This window comes from Amia ocellicauda, chromosome 14 (genome assembly GCF_036373705.1).
Source record: "Amia ocellicauda isolate fAmiCal2 chromosome 14, fAmiCal2.hap1, whole genome shotgun sequence".
Taxonomy (NCBI): Eukaryota; Metazoa; Chordata; class Actinopteri; order Amiiformes; family Amiidae; genus Amia; species Amia ocellicauda.
The window spans coordinates 26,812,362-26,827,933 of NC_089863.1; the positions used below are offsets into that span (position 1 = coordinate 26,812,362).

At 41.1% G+C, this 15,572-nt stretch overlaps 1 protein-coding gene across 4 annotated transcripts in view; it reads right to left on the reverse strand.

Moving 5' to 3' along the window:
* LOC136767576 (NLR family CARD domain-containing protein 3) overlaps nucleotides 1–15,305 on the reverse strand; it is a 152,182-nt gene extending 136,877 nt beyond the window's left edge. Inside the window, exons 1-6 of one of the 4 annotated variants that reach the window (XM_066721454.1) lie at nucleotides 15,241–15,305; nucleotides 14,596–14,682; nucleotides 12,478–12,564; nucleotides 11,598–11,684; nucleotides 5,239–5,325; nucleotides 891–977 (exon numbers count right to left, since the gene is read on the reverse strand). In XM_066721454.1, coding sequence (XP_066577551.1) covers nucleotides 891–977; nucleotides 5,239–5,325; nucleotides 11,598–11,684; nucleotides 12,478–12,564; nucleotides 14,596–14,654 — 407 coding nt within the window. In that variant the 5' untranslated portion in view covers nucleotides 14,655–14,682; nucleotides 15,241–15,305. Of the gene's footprint in view, nucleotides 1–890; nucleotides 978–1,616; nucleotides 1,889–5,238; nucleotides 5,326–5,964; nucleotides 6,236–11,597; nucleotides 11,685–12,477; nucleotides 12,565–14,595; nucleotides 14,683–15,240 lie in introns of those variants that run through there. The other 3 variants (XM_066721455.1, XM_066721456.1, XM_066721457.1) reach the window with 3 other exon arrangements.
* Between the last annotated feature and the right edge of the window lie 267 nt (nucleotides 15,306–15,572).

Here is a 15,572-nt window from a genome sequence, read left to right on the forward strand (position 1 = left end):
TCCTTTTTGGGAAGAATATGTGCCTCGCTTCATTCAGCTTCATACTCTGCAGCAGACTCCCATTAGCAGACTGGAGCTGCACTTGCTCTCCAGACTACAGATTATTGGGGATATGGGGGGGGGGGTTGGGAGGGAGGTTGGCAGTGGATGCAGGTGGCGGGTTGGTGGGATGGTTCTATCTGTCCATAGTTTATACATTTTTCTGTATCGTGGTTTGTTTTGTTGGCATGTTTGCTTAATAACTTAATTACAACAAAAAAATAAACATAAATATTGGTTAATACAAATGCAATTTAGCCCCTGTATAAACTTTAATATCCCTAATTTATCATTGGCACCCTTTGGCACTTAGCAAAGTATACAAACCAGACTTTGGGCACTCCATTCAGAAAAGGTTCGCCATCCCTGCCCTAGGGCCTAGGTCACTACTTGGTTGGTAATATGGCATATAATAATATGGCATCTGAGCAGATTTAGGCTTGCAATTACAAAGGGTATGAATACCTTTTTTATGTGATATTTGACTGTAAATTGAAGAAAGCTTTTGCAATTTTTCTTTTGATGTGACTAGTTAATATCACACTCTCTGTACGGTCCCACAGTACGGTAGAGACTTTTAAAAGAAAGAGCATCGTGATTCTAAGCAACTCAGGGATGTGATTATAGAGGAGCACAAATCTGAAGAAGTGTACAATATCAGTTCACACAAGTCCATTTCAAAGGCATTGAACATCCCTTTGTAGATCAGTTCATCTATTTCAAATTCTGAATCTGAAACAATAAAATGTGTAAAGCGTGTTGGGGGCTGAATACTTTTTCAAGGCCCTGTAGATGCTCATCAGACTGACAGGTTATACACTCAGAGGCTGCTGCCCCGGATCTCCTCTCACCTCTTGGTCTCGGGGCGCACAGCTCCATCCTGAGCCTCAGGCTCCACAGAGAGACTCATCTCAGAGTCCAGATCCGGCCCAGTGGACCTGAACACACAGCACAGACACAGACACACTGATCACACAGCACCAGCACAGCACTGCTCCTGTCTAACACACTGCATCGTACAAGATTCATCAAAAGTATCCTAGATTATGACTGACTAATGTTTCCTTCTTCTTTTGTGGTCTGTTTTAAGAAATGTTTGAAACCCAGTGGGAAGAGCAGAACATATCATTTAATTAACTAAGCACCGCACATGAAACGTTGAATATCGACACACTATTGCTTTGTTAAAACATAAGACTGACAGTGAATTAATGAAGCTGTACAGACAGGCTCATGACCGTTTCTGAAAAGTAGGCCGGAAATCTCCATGTCGCTTAAACCATTGTAATACATGTGAAACTCCACTTAAAAATCAATCAAATAGCAGTTTAGTCAGTTCATCGGTCGGTTTAGCCGTTTAGTTGCTTATTTTAAGTTTTATGCTGGACATTTTCAAAAGAACAACGTATGTCTATTGTACAGGAAGTAAAGTACGCATGCACTTAATAATGTTAATATTATTCAATTGTTCATTTACACCTGCGTATTGCATTTAAAACCAAGTGCCTCACGTTGATGATGATGATGCTTTAAAAGACATCCGTGTTTATCGTACTTGGACTATTTAAAGTACTTACTGGATTATTTAATTGACTGCAGTGAATCCATTATTCCGTCTCTTCCGCTGCTGTTACACTCTTTTATATTTTTACTTTTACTTTCATTTCGGTGTCAGTATGAGTAGGAGGTGACGTGTAATACAGCGTTTCAATACACTGACATGGCCCGTTTTGTGCTGTGAAAAATTAAAACAAACGTTTAAACTGCTTTTAAATTCGTATCTCAAAATAACACATTTCGTATCAAAGCAGACCATTGCTTTAGATGGGCAGCCAGGTGGAGAAATGCGCTCAAAGAGCCGCCGCTTGTTTCAGGTGCGCGTCTATTAGAGAGAAGACGGCGGATACAGAGAGCAGAGCTGAGGGTGAAATACGGACAGGCAGACTGAGACCCCCAGCCCCCCGAGCGCACAGCAAGGCAGGGCCTCCTATTTCACTGTACATCAAACTGGATGAGCAAATGAACAAATACAGTGTATTGCGTTTGTACAGAAGTCATTGGATTGAAGCAACAAAACGGCGTTTCACATTGTGCGTGTCTCTGAAAAGAGCAGAGCTGATCAGTTTCAACTGTAAGAGCCGTACTATCCTAAAATATTGCATATGTGACAAATTAGTGAATTGGGTTGAAACAGCAACAAAACAGCGTCTGCAGTCCGGATAACATGAGCACGTTATGCTCTGAAAAATGAACAGCCTACGTTTATGTCACAGACGTGACTATTTATTCACGGGTTTCGTTACGTTTGTATAATTATCATGGTTATATTTGTATTTTGTTCACCTGTATTGCTGTTATATCACGGATTGATTTATTCATTTTCTTGCATATTATTTTATATTCACTAATTGTTGTAACTGTGTTTCACTGTTTTGTTACACGTTGTATGTCTTTCTAATCAGTTGAATTAGCTGCCCTCCCTGCAATCCCGGCGCACTCGGACCCGCAGCCGCACCTGGTTGGCTGATCTCCTGTATAAAGACCTCACCTGCATGCGGACGACAGACTGGACAGAGCTGTGGAAGATGAAGAGCCAAAGATGAAGAGCTAAAGTTGAAGAGCCGAAGATGAAGAGCCGAAGATGAGCTGAAGCTGAAGAGCCGAAGATGAAGAGCTGAAGTTGAAGAGCCGAAGATGAAGAGCCGAAGATGAAGAGCTAAAGATGAAGAGCTAAAGTTGAAGAGCCGAAGATGAAGAGGTGAAGATGAGCTGAAGCTGAAGAGCCAAAGATGAAGAGCTGAAGATGAAGAGCCGAAGATGAAGAGCTAAAGTTGAAGAGTCGAAGATGAAGAGCTAAAGTTGAAGAGCCAAAGTTGAAGAGCCAAAGATGAAGAGCTAAAGTTGAAGAGCCGAAGATGAAGAGCCGAAGATGAGCTGAAGCTGAAGAGCCGAAGATGAAGAGCTGAAGTTGAAGAGCCGAAGATGAAGAGCCAAAGATGAAGAGCCGAAAATGAAGAGCCGAAGATGAAGAGCTAAAGTTGAAGAGCCGAAGATGAAGAGCCGAAGATGAGCTGAAGCTGAAGAGCCGAAGATGAAGAGCCGAAGATGAAGAGCCAAAGATGAAGAGCCGAAAATGAAGAGCCGAAGATGAAGAGCTAAAGTTGAAGAGCCGAAGATGAAGAGCCGAAGATGAGCTGAAGCTGAAGAGCCGAAGATGAAGAGCCAAAGATGAAGAGCCGAAGATGAGCTGAAGCTGAAGAGCCGAAGATGAGCTGAAGCTGAAGAGCCGAAGATGAAGAGCTGAAGTTGAAGAGCCGAAGATGAAGAGCCGAAGATGAAGAGCCGAAGATGAAGAGCCGAAGATGAAGAGCCGAAGATGAAGAGCTAAAGTTGAAGAGCCGAAGATGAAGAGCTGAAGATGAAGAGCCGAAGATGAAGAGCCGAAGATGAAGAGCTGAAGCTGAAGACCCCCAGAGGGGATCCTGTGAGCCGGTGAGCTGAAGCTTGCATTCTTTTTTTTCTTTCTTTAACTACCTGGAAGATTTTACCTGCAGTATTTTATGAACTATTTTTATGGATAGCGCTTTTTATATTTTTCTTTTATTGGATTCCCAATTGGACTTGTTTTATTATTATTTTTAAAGGAACTCCTCTTCCCCTTGGAGTATGGACATGGCAAGTTGGAGGAAGTGGGGTGTAGTGACTTTAATTAACCTCCCCTTCTCTGGCTTTTTTTTGGGAGGGATTGGTTTTGAATTTGTTTTGGGTTTGTCCTGTGATTTAATTAATCCTGATGTCTGGTTTATAAATTGATTGGATTAGGGGTTTGTATATATACGGGGTGTTTGTGTTTTTGTGTGGGGGGGTTAAGGAGTGCTTATATAAGTTTATATTGGGTTTCTGAATTAAGTGTATTTTAGATTTTGTTTACTGCTGTGGCTGTAAAATCGCACCTGCAGCCTTTACTCGGTGAAATACAAGGCCATGCATCAATGGATTATATTTATTTCAAAATACACTGGATCCCTGATCGCAGGGGGTGCAGCCTCTTCTCAGTGGGGGGCTGAGGCTTGACATTATATTGAGGGTCTTCTCTTTACACCTTGTTGGCACACATATGTATTTATTTATTTAATTGTACGCACTACATGTGTTCATACAGAAAGATTTTGGTTTTAAACTTTACCCATTGCAAAACATTGCAATATGAGCTAATTACTATTAAGTTGTATAATGTACTGTATTTTTTTTAATATGTGCACACGAAAATAAATTAAACAATACATACTAAAGCCAAATCCTAATATAATCCTTTTTGGGAAGAATATGTGCCTCGCTTCATTCAGCTTCATACTCTGCAGCAGACTCCCATTAGCAGACTGGAGCTGCACTTGCTCTCCAGACTACAGATTATTGGGGATATGGGGGGGGGGGTTGGGAGGGAGGTTGGCAGTGGATGCAGGTGGCGGGTTGGTGGGATGGTTCTATCTGTCCATAGTTTATACATTTTTCTGTATCGTGGTTTGTTTTGTTGGCATGTTTGCTTAATAACTTAATTACAACAAAAAAATAAACATAAATATTGGTTAATACAAATGCAATTTAGCCCCTGTATAAACTTTAATATCCCTAATTTATCATTGGCACCCTTTGGCACTTAGCAAAGTATACAAACCAGACTTTGGGCACTCCATTCAGAAAAGGTTCGCCATCCCTGCCCTAGGGCCTAGGTCACTACTTGGTTGGTAATATGGCATATAATAATATGGCATCTGAGCAGATTTAGGCTTGCAATTACAAAGGGTATGAATACCTTTTTTATGTGATATTTGACTGTAAATTGAAGAAAGCTTTTGCAATTTTTCTTTTGATGTGACTAGTTAATATCACACTCTCTGTACGGTCCCACAGTACGGTAGAGACTTTTAAAAGAAAGAGCATCGTGATTCTAAGCAACTCAGGGATGTGATTATAGAGGAGCACAAATCTGAAGAAGTGTACAATATCAGTTCACACAAGTCCATTTCAAAGGCATTGAACATCCCTTTGTAGATCAGTTCATCTATTTCAAATTCTGAATCTGAAACAATAAAATGTGTAAAGCGTGTTGGGGGCTGAATACTTTTTCAAGGCCCTGTAGATGCTCATCAGACTGACAGGTTATACACTCAGAGGCTGCTGCCCCGGATCTCCTCTCACCTCTTGGTCTCGGGGCGCACAGCTCCATCCTGAGCCTCAGGCTCCACAGAGAGACTCATCTCAGAGTCCAGATCCGGCCCAGTGGACCTGAACACACAGCACAGACACAGACACACTGATCACACAGCACCAGCACAGCACTGCTCCTGTCTAACACACTGCATCGTACAAGATTCATCAAAAGTATCCTAGATTATGACTGACTAATGTTTCCTTCTTCTTTTGTGGTCTGTTTTAAGAAATGTTTGAAACCCAGTGGGAAGAGCAGAACATATCATTTAATTAACTAAGCACCGCACATGAAACGTTGAATATCGACACACTATTGCTTTGTTAAAACATAAGACTGACAGTGAATTAATGAAGCTGTACAGACAGGCTCATGACCGTTTCTGAAAAGTAGGCCGGAAATCTCCATGTCGCTTAAACCATTGTAATACATGTGAAACTCCACTTAAAAATCAATCAAATAGCAGTTTAGTCAGTTCATCGGTCGGTTTAGCCGTTTAGTTGCTTATTTTAAGTTTTATGCTGGACATTTTCAAAAGAACAACGTATGTCTATTGTACAGGAAGTAAAGTACGCATGCACTTAATAATGTTAATATTATTCAATTGTTCATTTACACCTGCGTATTGCATTTAAAACCAAGTGCCTCACGTTGATGATGATGATGCTTTAAAAGACATCCGTGTTTATCGTACTTGGACTATTTAAAGTACTTACTGGATTATTTAATTGACTGCAGTGAATCCATTATTCCGTCTCTTCCGCTGCTGTTACACTCTTTTATATTTTTACTTTTACTTTCATTTCGGTGTCAGTATGAGTAGGAGGTGACGTGTAATACAGCGTTTCAATACACTGACATGGCCCGTTTTGTGCTGTGAAAAATTAAAACAAACGTTTAAACTGCTTTTAAATTCGTATCTCAAAATAACACATTTCGTATCAAAGCAGACCATTGCTTTAGATGGGCAGCCAGGTGGAGAAATGCGCTCAAAGAGCCGCCGCTTGTTTCAGGTGCGCGTCTATTAGAGAGAAGACGGCGGATACAGAGAGCAGAGCTGAGGGTGAAATACGGACAGGCAGACTGAGACCCCCAGCCCCCCGAGCGCACAGCAAGGCAGGGCCTCCTATTTCACTGTACATCAAACTGGATGAGCAAATGAACAAATACAGTGTATTGCGTTTGTACAGAAGTCATTGGATTGAAGCAACAAAACGGCGTTTCACATTGTGCGTGTCTCTGAAAAGAGCAGAGCTGATCAGTTTCAACTGTAAGAGCCGTACTATCCTAAAATATTGCATATGTGACAAATTAGTGAATTGGGTTGAAACAGCAACAAAACAGCGTCTGCAGTCCGGATAACATGAGCACGTTATGCTCTGAAAAATGAACAGCCTACGTTTATGTCACAGACGTGACTATTTATTCACGGGTTTCGTTACGTTTGTATAATTATCATGGTTATATTTGTATTTTGTTCACCTGTATTGCTGTTATATCACGGATTGATTTATTCATTTTCTTGCATATTATTTTATATTCACTAATTGTTGTAACTGTGTTTCACTGTTTTGTTACACGTTGTATGTCTTTCTAATCAGTTGAATTAGCTGCCCTCCCTGCAATCCCGGCGCACTCGGACCCGCAGCCGCACCTGGTTGGCTGATCTCCTGTATAAAGACCTCACCTGCATGCGGACGACAGACTGGACAGAGCTGTGGAAGATGAAGAGCCAAAGATGAAGAGCTAAAGTTGAAGAGCCGAAGATGAAGAGCCGAAGATGAGCTGAAGCTGAAGAGCCGAAGATGAAGAGCTGAAGTTGAAGAGCCGAAGATGAAGAGCCGAAGATGAAGAGCTAAAGTTGAAGAGCCGAAGATGAAGAGGTGAAGATGAGCTGAAGCTGAAGAGCCAAAGATGAAGAGCTAAAGTTGAAGAGCCGAAGATGAAGAGGTGAAGATGAGCTGAAGCTGAAGAGCCAAAGATGAAGAGCTGAAGATGAAGAGCCGAAGATGAAGAGCTAAAGTTGAAGAGTCGAAGATGAAGAGCTAAAGATGAAGAGCTAAAGTTGAAGAGCCGAAGATGAAGAGGTGAAGATGAGCTGAAGCTGAAGAGCTAAAGATGAAGAGCTAAAGATGAAGAGCCGAAGATGAAGAGCTGAAGATGAAGAGCCAAAGATGAAGAGCTGAAGTTGAACAGCCGAAGATGAAGAGCTAAAGTTGAAGAGCCGAAGATGAAGAGGTGAAGATGAGCTGAAGCTGAAGAGCCAAAGATGAAGAGCCAAAGATGAAGAGTCGAAGATGAAGAGCTAAAGATGAAGAGCTAAAGTTGAAGAGCCGAAGATGAAGAGGTGAAGATGAGCTGAAGCTGAAGAGCTAAAGATGAAGAGCTAAAGTTGAAGAGCCGAAGATGAAGAGCCGAAGATGAGCTGAAGCTGAAGAGCCGAAGATGAAGAGCTAAAGTTGAAGAGCCGAAGATGAAGAGCCGAAGATGAAGAGCCAAAGATGAAGAGCTAAAGATGAAAAGCTAAAGTTGAAAAGCCGAAGATGAAGAGCCGAAGATGAAGAGCTGAAGATGAAGAGCCGAAGATGAAGAGCCGAAGATGAAGAGCCGAAGATGAGCTGAAGCTGAAGAGCTAAAGATGAAGAGCTAAAGATGAAGAGCCGAAGATGAAGAGCTGAAGATGAAGAGCCAAAGATGAAGAGCTGAAGTTGAAGAGCCGAAGATGAAGAGGTGAAGATGAGCTGAAGCTGAAGAGCCAAAGATGAAGAGCCGAAGATGAAGAGCCGAAGATGAAGAGCCAAAGATGAAGAGCTAAAGATGAAGAGCTAAAGTTGAAAAGCCGAAGATGAAGAGCCGAAGATGAGCTGAAGCTGAAGAGCTAAAGATGAAGAGCCAAAGATGAAGAGCTGAAGTTGAAGAGCCGAAGATGAAGAGCCAAAGATGAAGAGCTAAAGATGAAGAGCTAAAGATGAAGAGCCGAAGATGAAGAGGTGAAGATGAGCTGAAGCTGAAGAGCCAAAGATGAAGAGCTGAAGATGAAGAGCCGAAGATGAAGAGCTAAAGTTGAAGAGTCGAAGATGAAGAGCTAAAGATGAAGAGCTAAAGTTGAAGAGCCGAAGATGAAGAGGTGAAGATGAGCTGAAGCTGAAGAGCTAAAGATGAAGAGCTAAAGATGAAGAGCTAAAGATGAAGAGCCGAAGATGAAGAGCTGAAGATGAAGAGCCAAAGATGAAGAGCTGAAGTTGAAGAGCCGAAGATGAAGAGCTAAAGTTGAAGAGCCGAAGATGAAGAGGTGAAGATGAGCTGAAGCTGAAGAGCCAAAGATGAAGAGCTGAAGATGAAGAGCCGAAGATGAAGAGCTAAAGTTGAAGAGTCGAAGATGAAGAGCTAAAGATGAAGAGCTAAAGTTGAAGAGCCGAAGATGAAGAGGTGAAGATGAGCTGAAGCTGAAGAGCTAAAGATGAAGAGCTAAAGATGAAGAGCCAAAGATGAAGAGCTGAAGTTGAAGAGCCGAAGATGAAGAGCTAAAGTTGAAGAGCCGAAGATGAAGAGGTGAAGATGAGCTGAAGCTGAAGAGCTAAAGTTGAAGAGCCGAAGATGAAGAGGTGAAGATGAGCTGAAGCTGAAGAGCCAAAGATGAAGAGCCAAAGATGAAGAGTCGAAGATGAAGAGCTAAAGATGAAGAGCTAAAGTTGAAGAGCCGAAGATGAAGAGCCGAAGATGAGCTGAAGCTGAAGAGCCGAAGATGAAGAGCCGAAGATGAAGAGCTAAAGATGAAAAGCTAAAGTTGAAAAGCCGAAGATGAAGAGCCGAAGATGAAAAGCTGAAGATGAAGAGCCAAAGATGAAGAGCCGAAGATGAAGAGCCGAAGATGAGCTGAAGCTGAAGAGCTAAAGATGAAGAGCCGAAGATGAAGAGCCAAAGATGAAGAGCTGAAGTTGAAGAGCCGAAGATGAAGAGCCAAAGATGAGCTGAAGCTGAAGAGCCAAAGATGAAGAGCCGAAGATGAAGAGCCGAAGATGAAGAGCCAAAGATGAAGAGCTAAAGTTGAAAAGCCGAAGATGAAGAGCCGAAGATGAAAAGCTGAAGATGAAGAGCCAAAGATGAAGAGCTGAAGTTGAAGAGCCGAAGATGAAGAGGTGAAGATGAGCTGAAGCTGAAGAGCCAAAGATGAAGAGCCGAAGATGAAGAGCCGAAGATGAAGAGCCAAAGATGAAGAGCTAAAGATGAAGAGCTAAAGTTGAAAAGCCGAAGATGAAGAGCCGAAGATGAGCTGAAGCTGAAGAGCTAAAGATGAAGAGCCGAAGATGAAGAGCCAAAGATGAAGAGCTGAAGTTGAAGAGCCGAAGATGAAGAGCCAAAGATGAAGAGCTAAAGATGAAGAGCCGAAGATGAAGAGCCGAAGATGAGCTGAAGCTGAAGAGCCGAAGATGAAGAGCTAAAGATGAAGAGCCGAAGATGAAGAGCTGAAGATGAAGAGCCGAAGATGAAGAGCTAAAGTTGAAGAGCCGAAGATGAAGAGCTGAAGATGAAGAGCCGAAGATGAAGAGCCGAAGATGAAGAGCTAAAGTTGAAGAGCCGAAGATGAAGAGCCGAAGATGAAGAGCTGAAGCTGAAGACCCCCAGAGGGGATCCTGTGAGCCGGTGAGCTGAAGCTTGCATTCTTTTTTTTCTTTCTTTAACTACCTGGAAGATTTTACCTGCAGTATTTTATGAACTATTTTTATGGATAGCGCTTTTTATATTTTTCTTTTATTGGATTCCCAATTGGACTTGTTTTATTATTATTTTTAAAGGAACTCCTCTTCCCCTTGGAGTATGGACATGGCAAGTTGGAGGAAGTGGGGTGTAGTGACTTTAATTAACCTCCCCTTCTCTGGCTTTTTTTTGGGAGGGATTGGTTTTGAATTTGTTTTGGGTTTGTCCTGTGATTTAATTAATCCTGATGTCTGGTTTATAAATTGATTGGATTAGGGGTTTGTATATATACGGGGTGTTTGTGTTTTTGTGTGGGGGGGTTAAGGAGTGCTTATATAAGTTTATATTGGGTTTCTGAATTAAGTGTATTTTAGATTTTGTTTACTGCTGTGGCTGTAAAATCGCACCTGCAGCCTTTACTCGGTGAAATACAAGGCCATGCATCAATGGATTATATTTATTTCAAAATACACTGGATCCCTGATCGCAGGGGGTGCAGCCTCTTCTCAGTGGGGGGTTGAGGCTTGACATTATATTGAGGGTCTTCTCTTTACACCTTGTTGGCACACATATGTATTTATTTATTTAATTGTACGCACTACATGTGTTCATACAGAAAGATTTTGGTTTTAAACTTTACCCATTGCAAAACATTGCAATATGAGCTAATTACTATTAAGTCGTATAATGTACTGTATTTTTTTTAATATGTGCACACGAAAATAAATTAAACAATACATACTAAAGCCAAATCCTAATATAATCCTTTTTGGGAAGAATATGTGCCTCGCTTCATTCAGCTTCATACTCTGCAGCAGACTCCCATTAGCAGACTGGAGCTGCACTTGCTCTCCAGACTACAGATTATTGGGGATATGGGGGGGGGTTGGGAGGGAGGTTGGCAGTGGATGCAGGTGGCGGGTTGGTGGGATGGTTCTATCTGTCCATAGTTTATACATTTTTCTGTATTGTGGTTTGTTTTGTTGGCATGTTTGCTTAATAACTTAATTACAACAAAAAAATAAACATAAATATTGGTTAATACAAATGCAATTTAGCCCCTGTATAAACTTTAATATCCCTAATTTATCATTGGCACCCTTTGGCACTTAGCAAAGTATACAAACCAGACTTTGGGCACTCCATTCAGAAAAGGTTCGCCATCCCTGCCCTAGGGCCTAGGTCACTACTTGGTTGGTAATATGGCATATAATAATATGGCATCTGAGCAGATTTAGGCTTGCAATTACAAAGGGTATGAATACCTTTTTTATGTGATATTTGACTGTAAATTGAAGAAAGCTTTTGCAATTTTTCTTTTGATGTGACTAGTTAATATCACACTCTCTGTACGGTCCCACAGTACGGTAGAGACTTTTAAAAGAAAGAGCATCGTGATTCTAAGCAACTCAGGGATGTGATTATAGAGGAGCACAAATCTGAAGAAGTGTACAATATCAGTTCACACAAGTCCATTTCAAAGGCATTGAACATCCCTTTGTAGATCAGTTCATCTATTTCAAATTCTGAATCTGAAACAATAAAATGTGTAAAGCGTGTTGGGGGCTGAATACTTTTTCAAGGCCCTGTAGATGCTCATCAGACTGACAGGTTATACACTCAGAGGCTGCTGCCCCGGATCTCCTCTCACCTCTTGGTCTCGGGGCGCACAGCTCCATCCTGAGCCTCAGGCTCCACAGAGAGACTCATCTCAGAGTCCAGATCCGGCCCAGTGGACCTGAACACACAGCACAGACACAGACACACTGATCACACAGCACCAGCACAGCACTGCTCCTGTCTAACACACTGCATCGTACAAGATTCATCAAAAGTATCCTAGATTATGACTGACTAATGTTTCCTTCTTCTTTTGTGGTCTGTTTTAAGAAATGTTTGAAACCCAGTGGGAAGAGCAGAACATATCATTTAATTAACTAAGCACCGCACATGAAACGTTGAATATCGACACACTATTGCTTTGTTAAAACAAAGCCTACGTTTATGTCACAGACGTGACTATTTATTCACGGGTTTCGTTACGTTTGTATAATTATCATGGTTATATTTGTATTTTGTTCACCTGTATTGCTGTTATATCACGGATTGATTTATTCATTTTTCTTGCATATTATTTTATGTTCATTAATTGTTGTAACTTTGTTTCACTGTTTTGTTACAAGATGTATTTCTTTCTAATCAGTTGAATTAGACGCGCACCTGTTGCGCGCTGCCCTCCCATTTCAACAAGATTGATTTTAAATCATATCACCAATCAAGACAAGAACAGTGTAGTGCTGGAGATTTATATATCAGGTCACTGTTAAAAAAGGGGACATTGTCAGAGCATCATGAGTACCACTCTTTCACAAAGTGCCACAGGATCATCAGTGACAACACTGTTATTCTGAGTCTTTTATACAAATCCTGAAGCCACACACACAACAACAATGCAACACGAGGCACCCAGAACACACTCCCATTGCTCAGCGCTGGTAGATATGGATGTACAATATAAACTGTAACCTCACCTTGGGTCGGGGGGGAAGGGGTCTTCTCTGAAGTGAACTGGATTGTGCATTGAGTCCTCACTCCTCATGGACAGACAGCTGGGCACCCTGTGAACACACATGGACACAGGCCTTCATTTAACCTCTGTCTACACAGCAATGCAGAGCCTCAATAATACAGCAAGCCCGCCGTGATGACAATGTGAAGCACTGCTGCTGTAAACCAGCCTGACCACTTCAATCTGGCACTTAAAGCACAACACTGGGCTCTGCTGACACTCTCACATCATTACAGACATACAGGACCATTTACATTTCTGATATGGCTTAAAAAAGCTGAACAACAGCTTACCTAGGAATACATTCTCATTTAACTAAATACACAGCAAACTAAAGCAGTTTTAAGACTAGTTTTTAATCGATCCATATAAAAGAAATACACTTGATAATCGAGTTTAAATTCAATTGAATATTCAAAGACCTAAATATTTGAGAGTTGCAATTTTATACAAGGAAGGCAAATCCAGGGATGTTTTAGTTTGTTCAGTTTTGACACAACTCATCCCAAAAGCCTGAAGGAGCACATGCTGGCATTTGACATCCACCATTATTTGGCAAGTTTAAAATTGTAAAAGTTGTCGACTTTTTAAAGTGACCGATTGTTCGAGGGGGTCCGGGGGCATGGTCCCCCGTGAGATTTTTCTTGTACAACAGCTGTCAGAAGGTCACCTGGTGACCAAAACAAACTCCAGGCTCATACAAAACTGCTTCACCCAATAATAATAATTATAATTATAATAATAACATATAATATATATATTTTTACTTGATTAGAAAAACTGCACAATGAATCCAAATTGTCCATCAGAAATCCGCCCGGCTGTAAAATCGCACCTGCAGCCTTTACTCGGTGAAATACAAGGCCATGCATCAATGGATTATATTTATTTCAAAATACACTGGATCCCTGATCGCAGGGGGTGCAGCCTCTTCTCAGTGGGGGGCTGAGGCTTGACATTATATTGAGGGTCTTCTCTTTACACCTTGTTGGCACACATATGTATTTATTTATTTAATTGTACGCACTACATGTGTTCATACAGAAAGATTTTGGTTTTAAACTTTACCCATTGCAAAACATTGCAATATGAGCTAATTACTATTAAGTCGTATAATGTACTGTATTTTTTTTAATATGTGCACACGAAAATAAATTAAACAATACATACTAAAGCCAAATCCTAATATAATCCTTTTTGGGAAGAATATGTGCCTCGCTTCATTCAGCTTCATACTCTGCAGCAGACTCCCATTAGCAGACTGGAGCTGCACTTGCTCTCCAGACTACAGATTATTGGGGATATGGGGGGGGGGTTGGGAGGGAGGTTGGCAGTGGATGCAGGTGGCGGGTTGGTGGGATGGTTCTATCTGTCCATAGTTTATACATTTTTCTGTATCGTGGTTTGTTTTGTTGGCATGTTTGCTTAATAACTTAATTACAACAAAAAAATAAACATAAATATTGGTTAATACAAATGCAATTTAGCCCCTGTATAAACTTTAATATCCCTAATTTATCATTGGCACCCTTTGGCACTTAGCAAAGTATACAAACCAGACTTTGGGCACTCCATTCAGAAAAGGTTCGCCATCCCTGCCCTAGGGCCTAGGTCACTACTTGGTTGGTAATATGGCATATAATAATATGGCATCTGAGCAGATTTAGGCTTGCAATTACAAAGGGTATGAATACCTTTTTTATGTGATATTTGACTGTAAATTGAAGAAAGCTTTTGCAATTTTTCTTTTGATGTGACTAGTTAATATCACACTCTCTGTACGGTCCCACAGTACGGTAGAGACTTTTAAAAGAAAGAGCATCGTGATTCTAAGCAACTCAGGGATGTGATTATAGAGGAGCACAAATCTGAAGAAGTGTACAATATCAGTTCACACAAGTCCATTTCAAAGGCATTGAACATCCCTTTGTAGATCAGTTCATCTATTTCAAATTCTGAATCTGAAACAATAAAATGTGTAAAGCGTGTTGGGGGCTGAATACTTTTTCAAGGCCCTGTAGATGCTCATCAGACTGACAGGTTATACACTCAGAGGCTGCTGCCCCGGATCTCCTCTCACCTCTTGGTCTCGGGGCGCACAGCTCCATCCTGAGCCTCAGGCTCCACAGAGAGACTCATCTCAGAGTCCAGATCCGGCCCAGTGGACCTGAACACACAGCACAGACACAGACACACTGATCACACAGCACCAGCACAGCACTGCTCCTGTCTAACACAGGCTGTGCTCACTGTGATTTACACGATTTTTCCTTTTTATTTTAAGAAATGCGTTGTAGGCAGTGGGAAGAACATAAAACAATATTAAGCACCGAATATGAATACTGTCTTACTAATGCTTTGTTAAAAACATAAGACTGACTAGTGAAGTAATTAAGCTGTATAACTTTAAGACACGCCAACACAGCAGGAGTGGCACTTAATAAACCAGAGTAATATATTTGAAATATTAAACTAATCTTAAAAATATACTTTATGATAAAGCAGATGAACGGTTTCAATGCTCATGTTAATCGTTTGATGACTTATTTTACATTTTATGCCGAACATTTTCAAAAGAAGAAATGTCTCAGTTCAAAGAGAAAGTATGGACACAGATCTGTCTATTGTTGATTTACTGTGTATGTATTTCAAATCAAGCAGCTTACGTTCACTAGTCTCCTAAAAAGCCTTCAATATTTATCAAACCTGAATTTAAACTACTTACTGGATTATTGAATGTACTTGATGAAATCCTTTATCCCGTCTCCTCACTTGATCTCAGCCTGTATATTTCTCTAGCCGTACTTTCGCTGTGCCTCACAGAGGAGGCAGGTGAGGATTGCGGACAGACCGGACAATCCTGTTTAGGATTCTTGTGACCAGGTGGATGTGCGCATGCGGGCTTCTGCACGGCGCATATCTCTATGCAATTGTACATGCTTAATGGCTTGTTTAAAAACAACAGCATCTATACAAATTGTTCATTGAGATGTGTATACATTAGTTACACTTACTACACTATAAGTTATGCTGGGGTCGCACTACACGATGTCTACA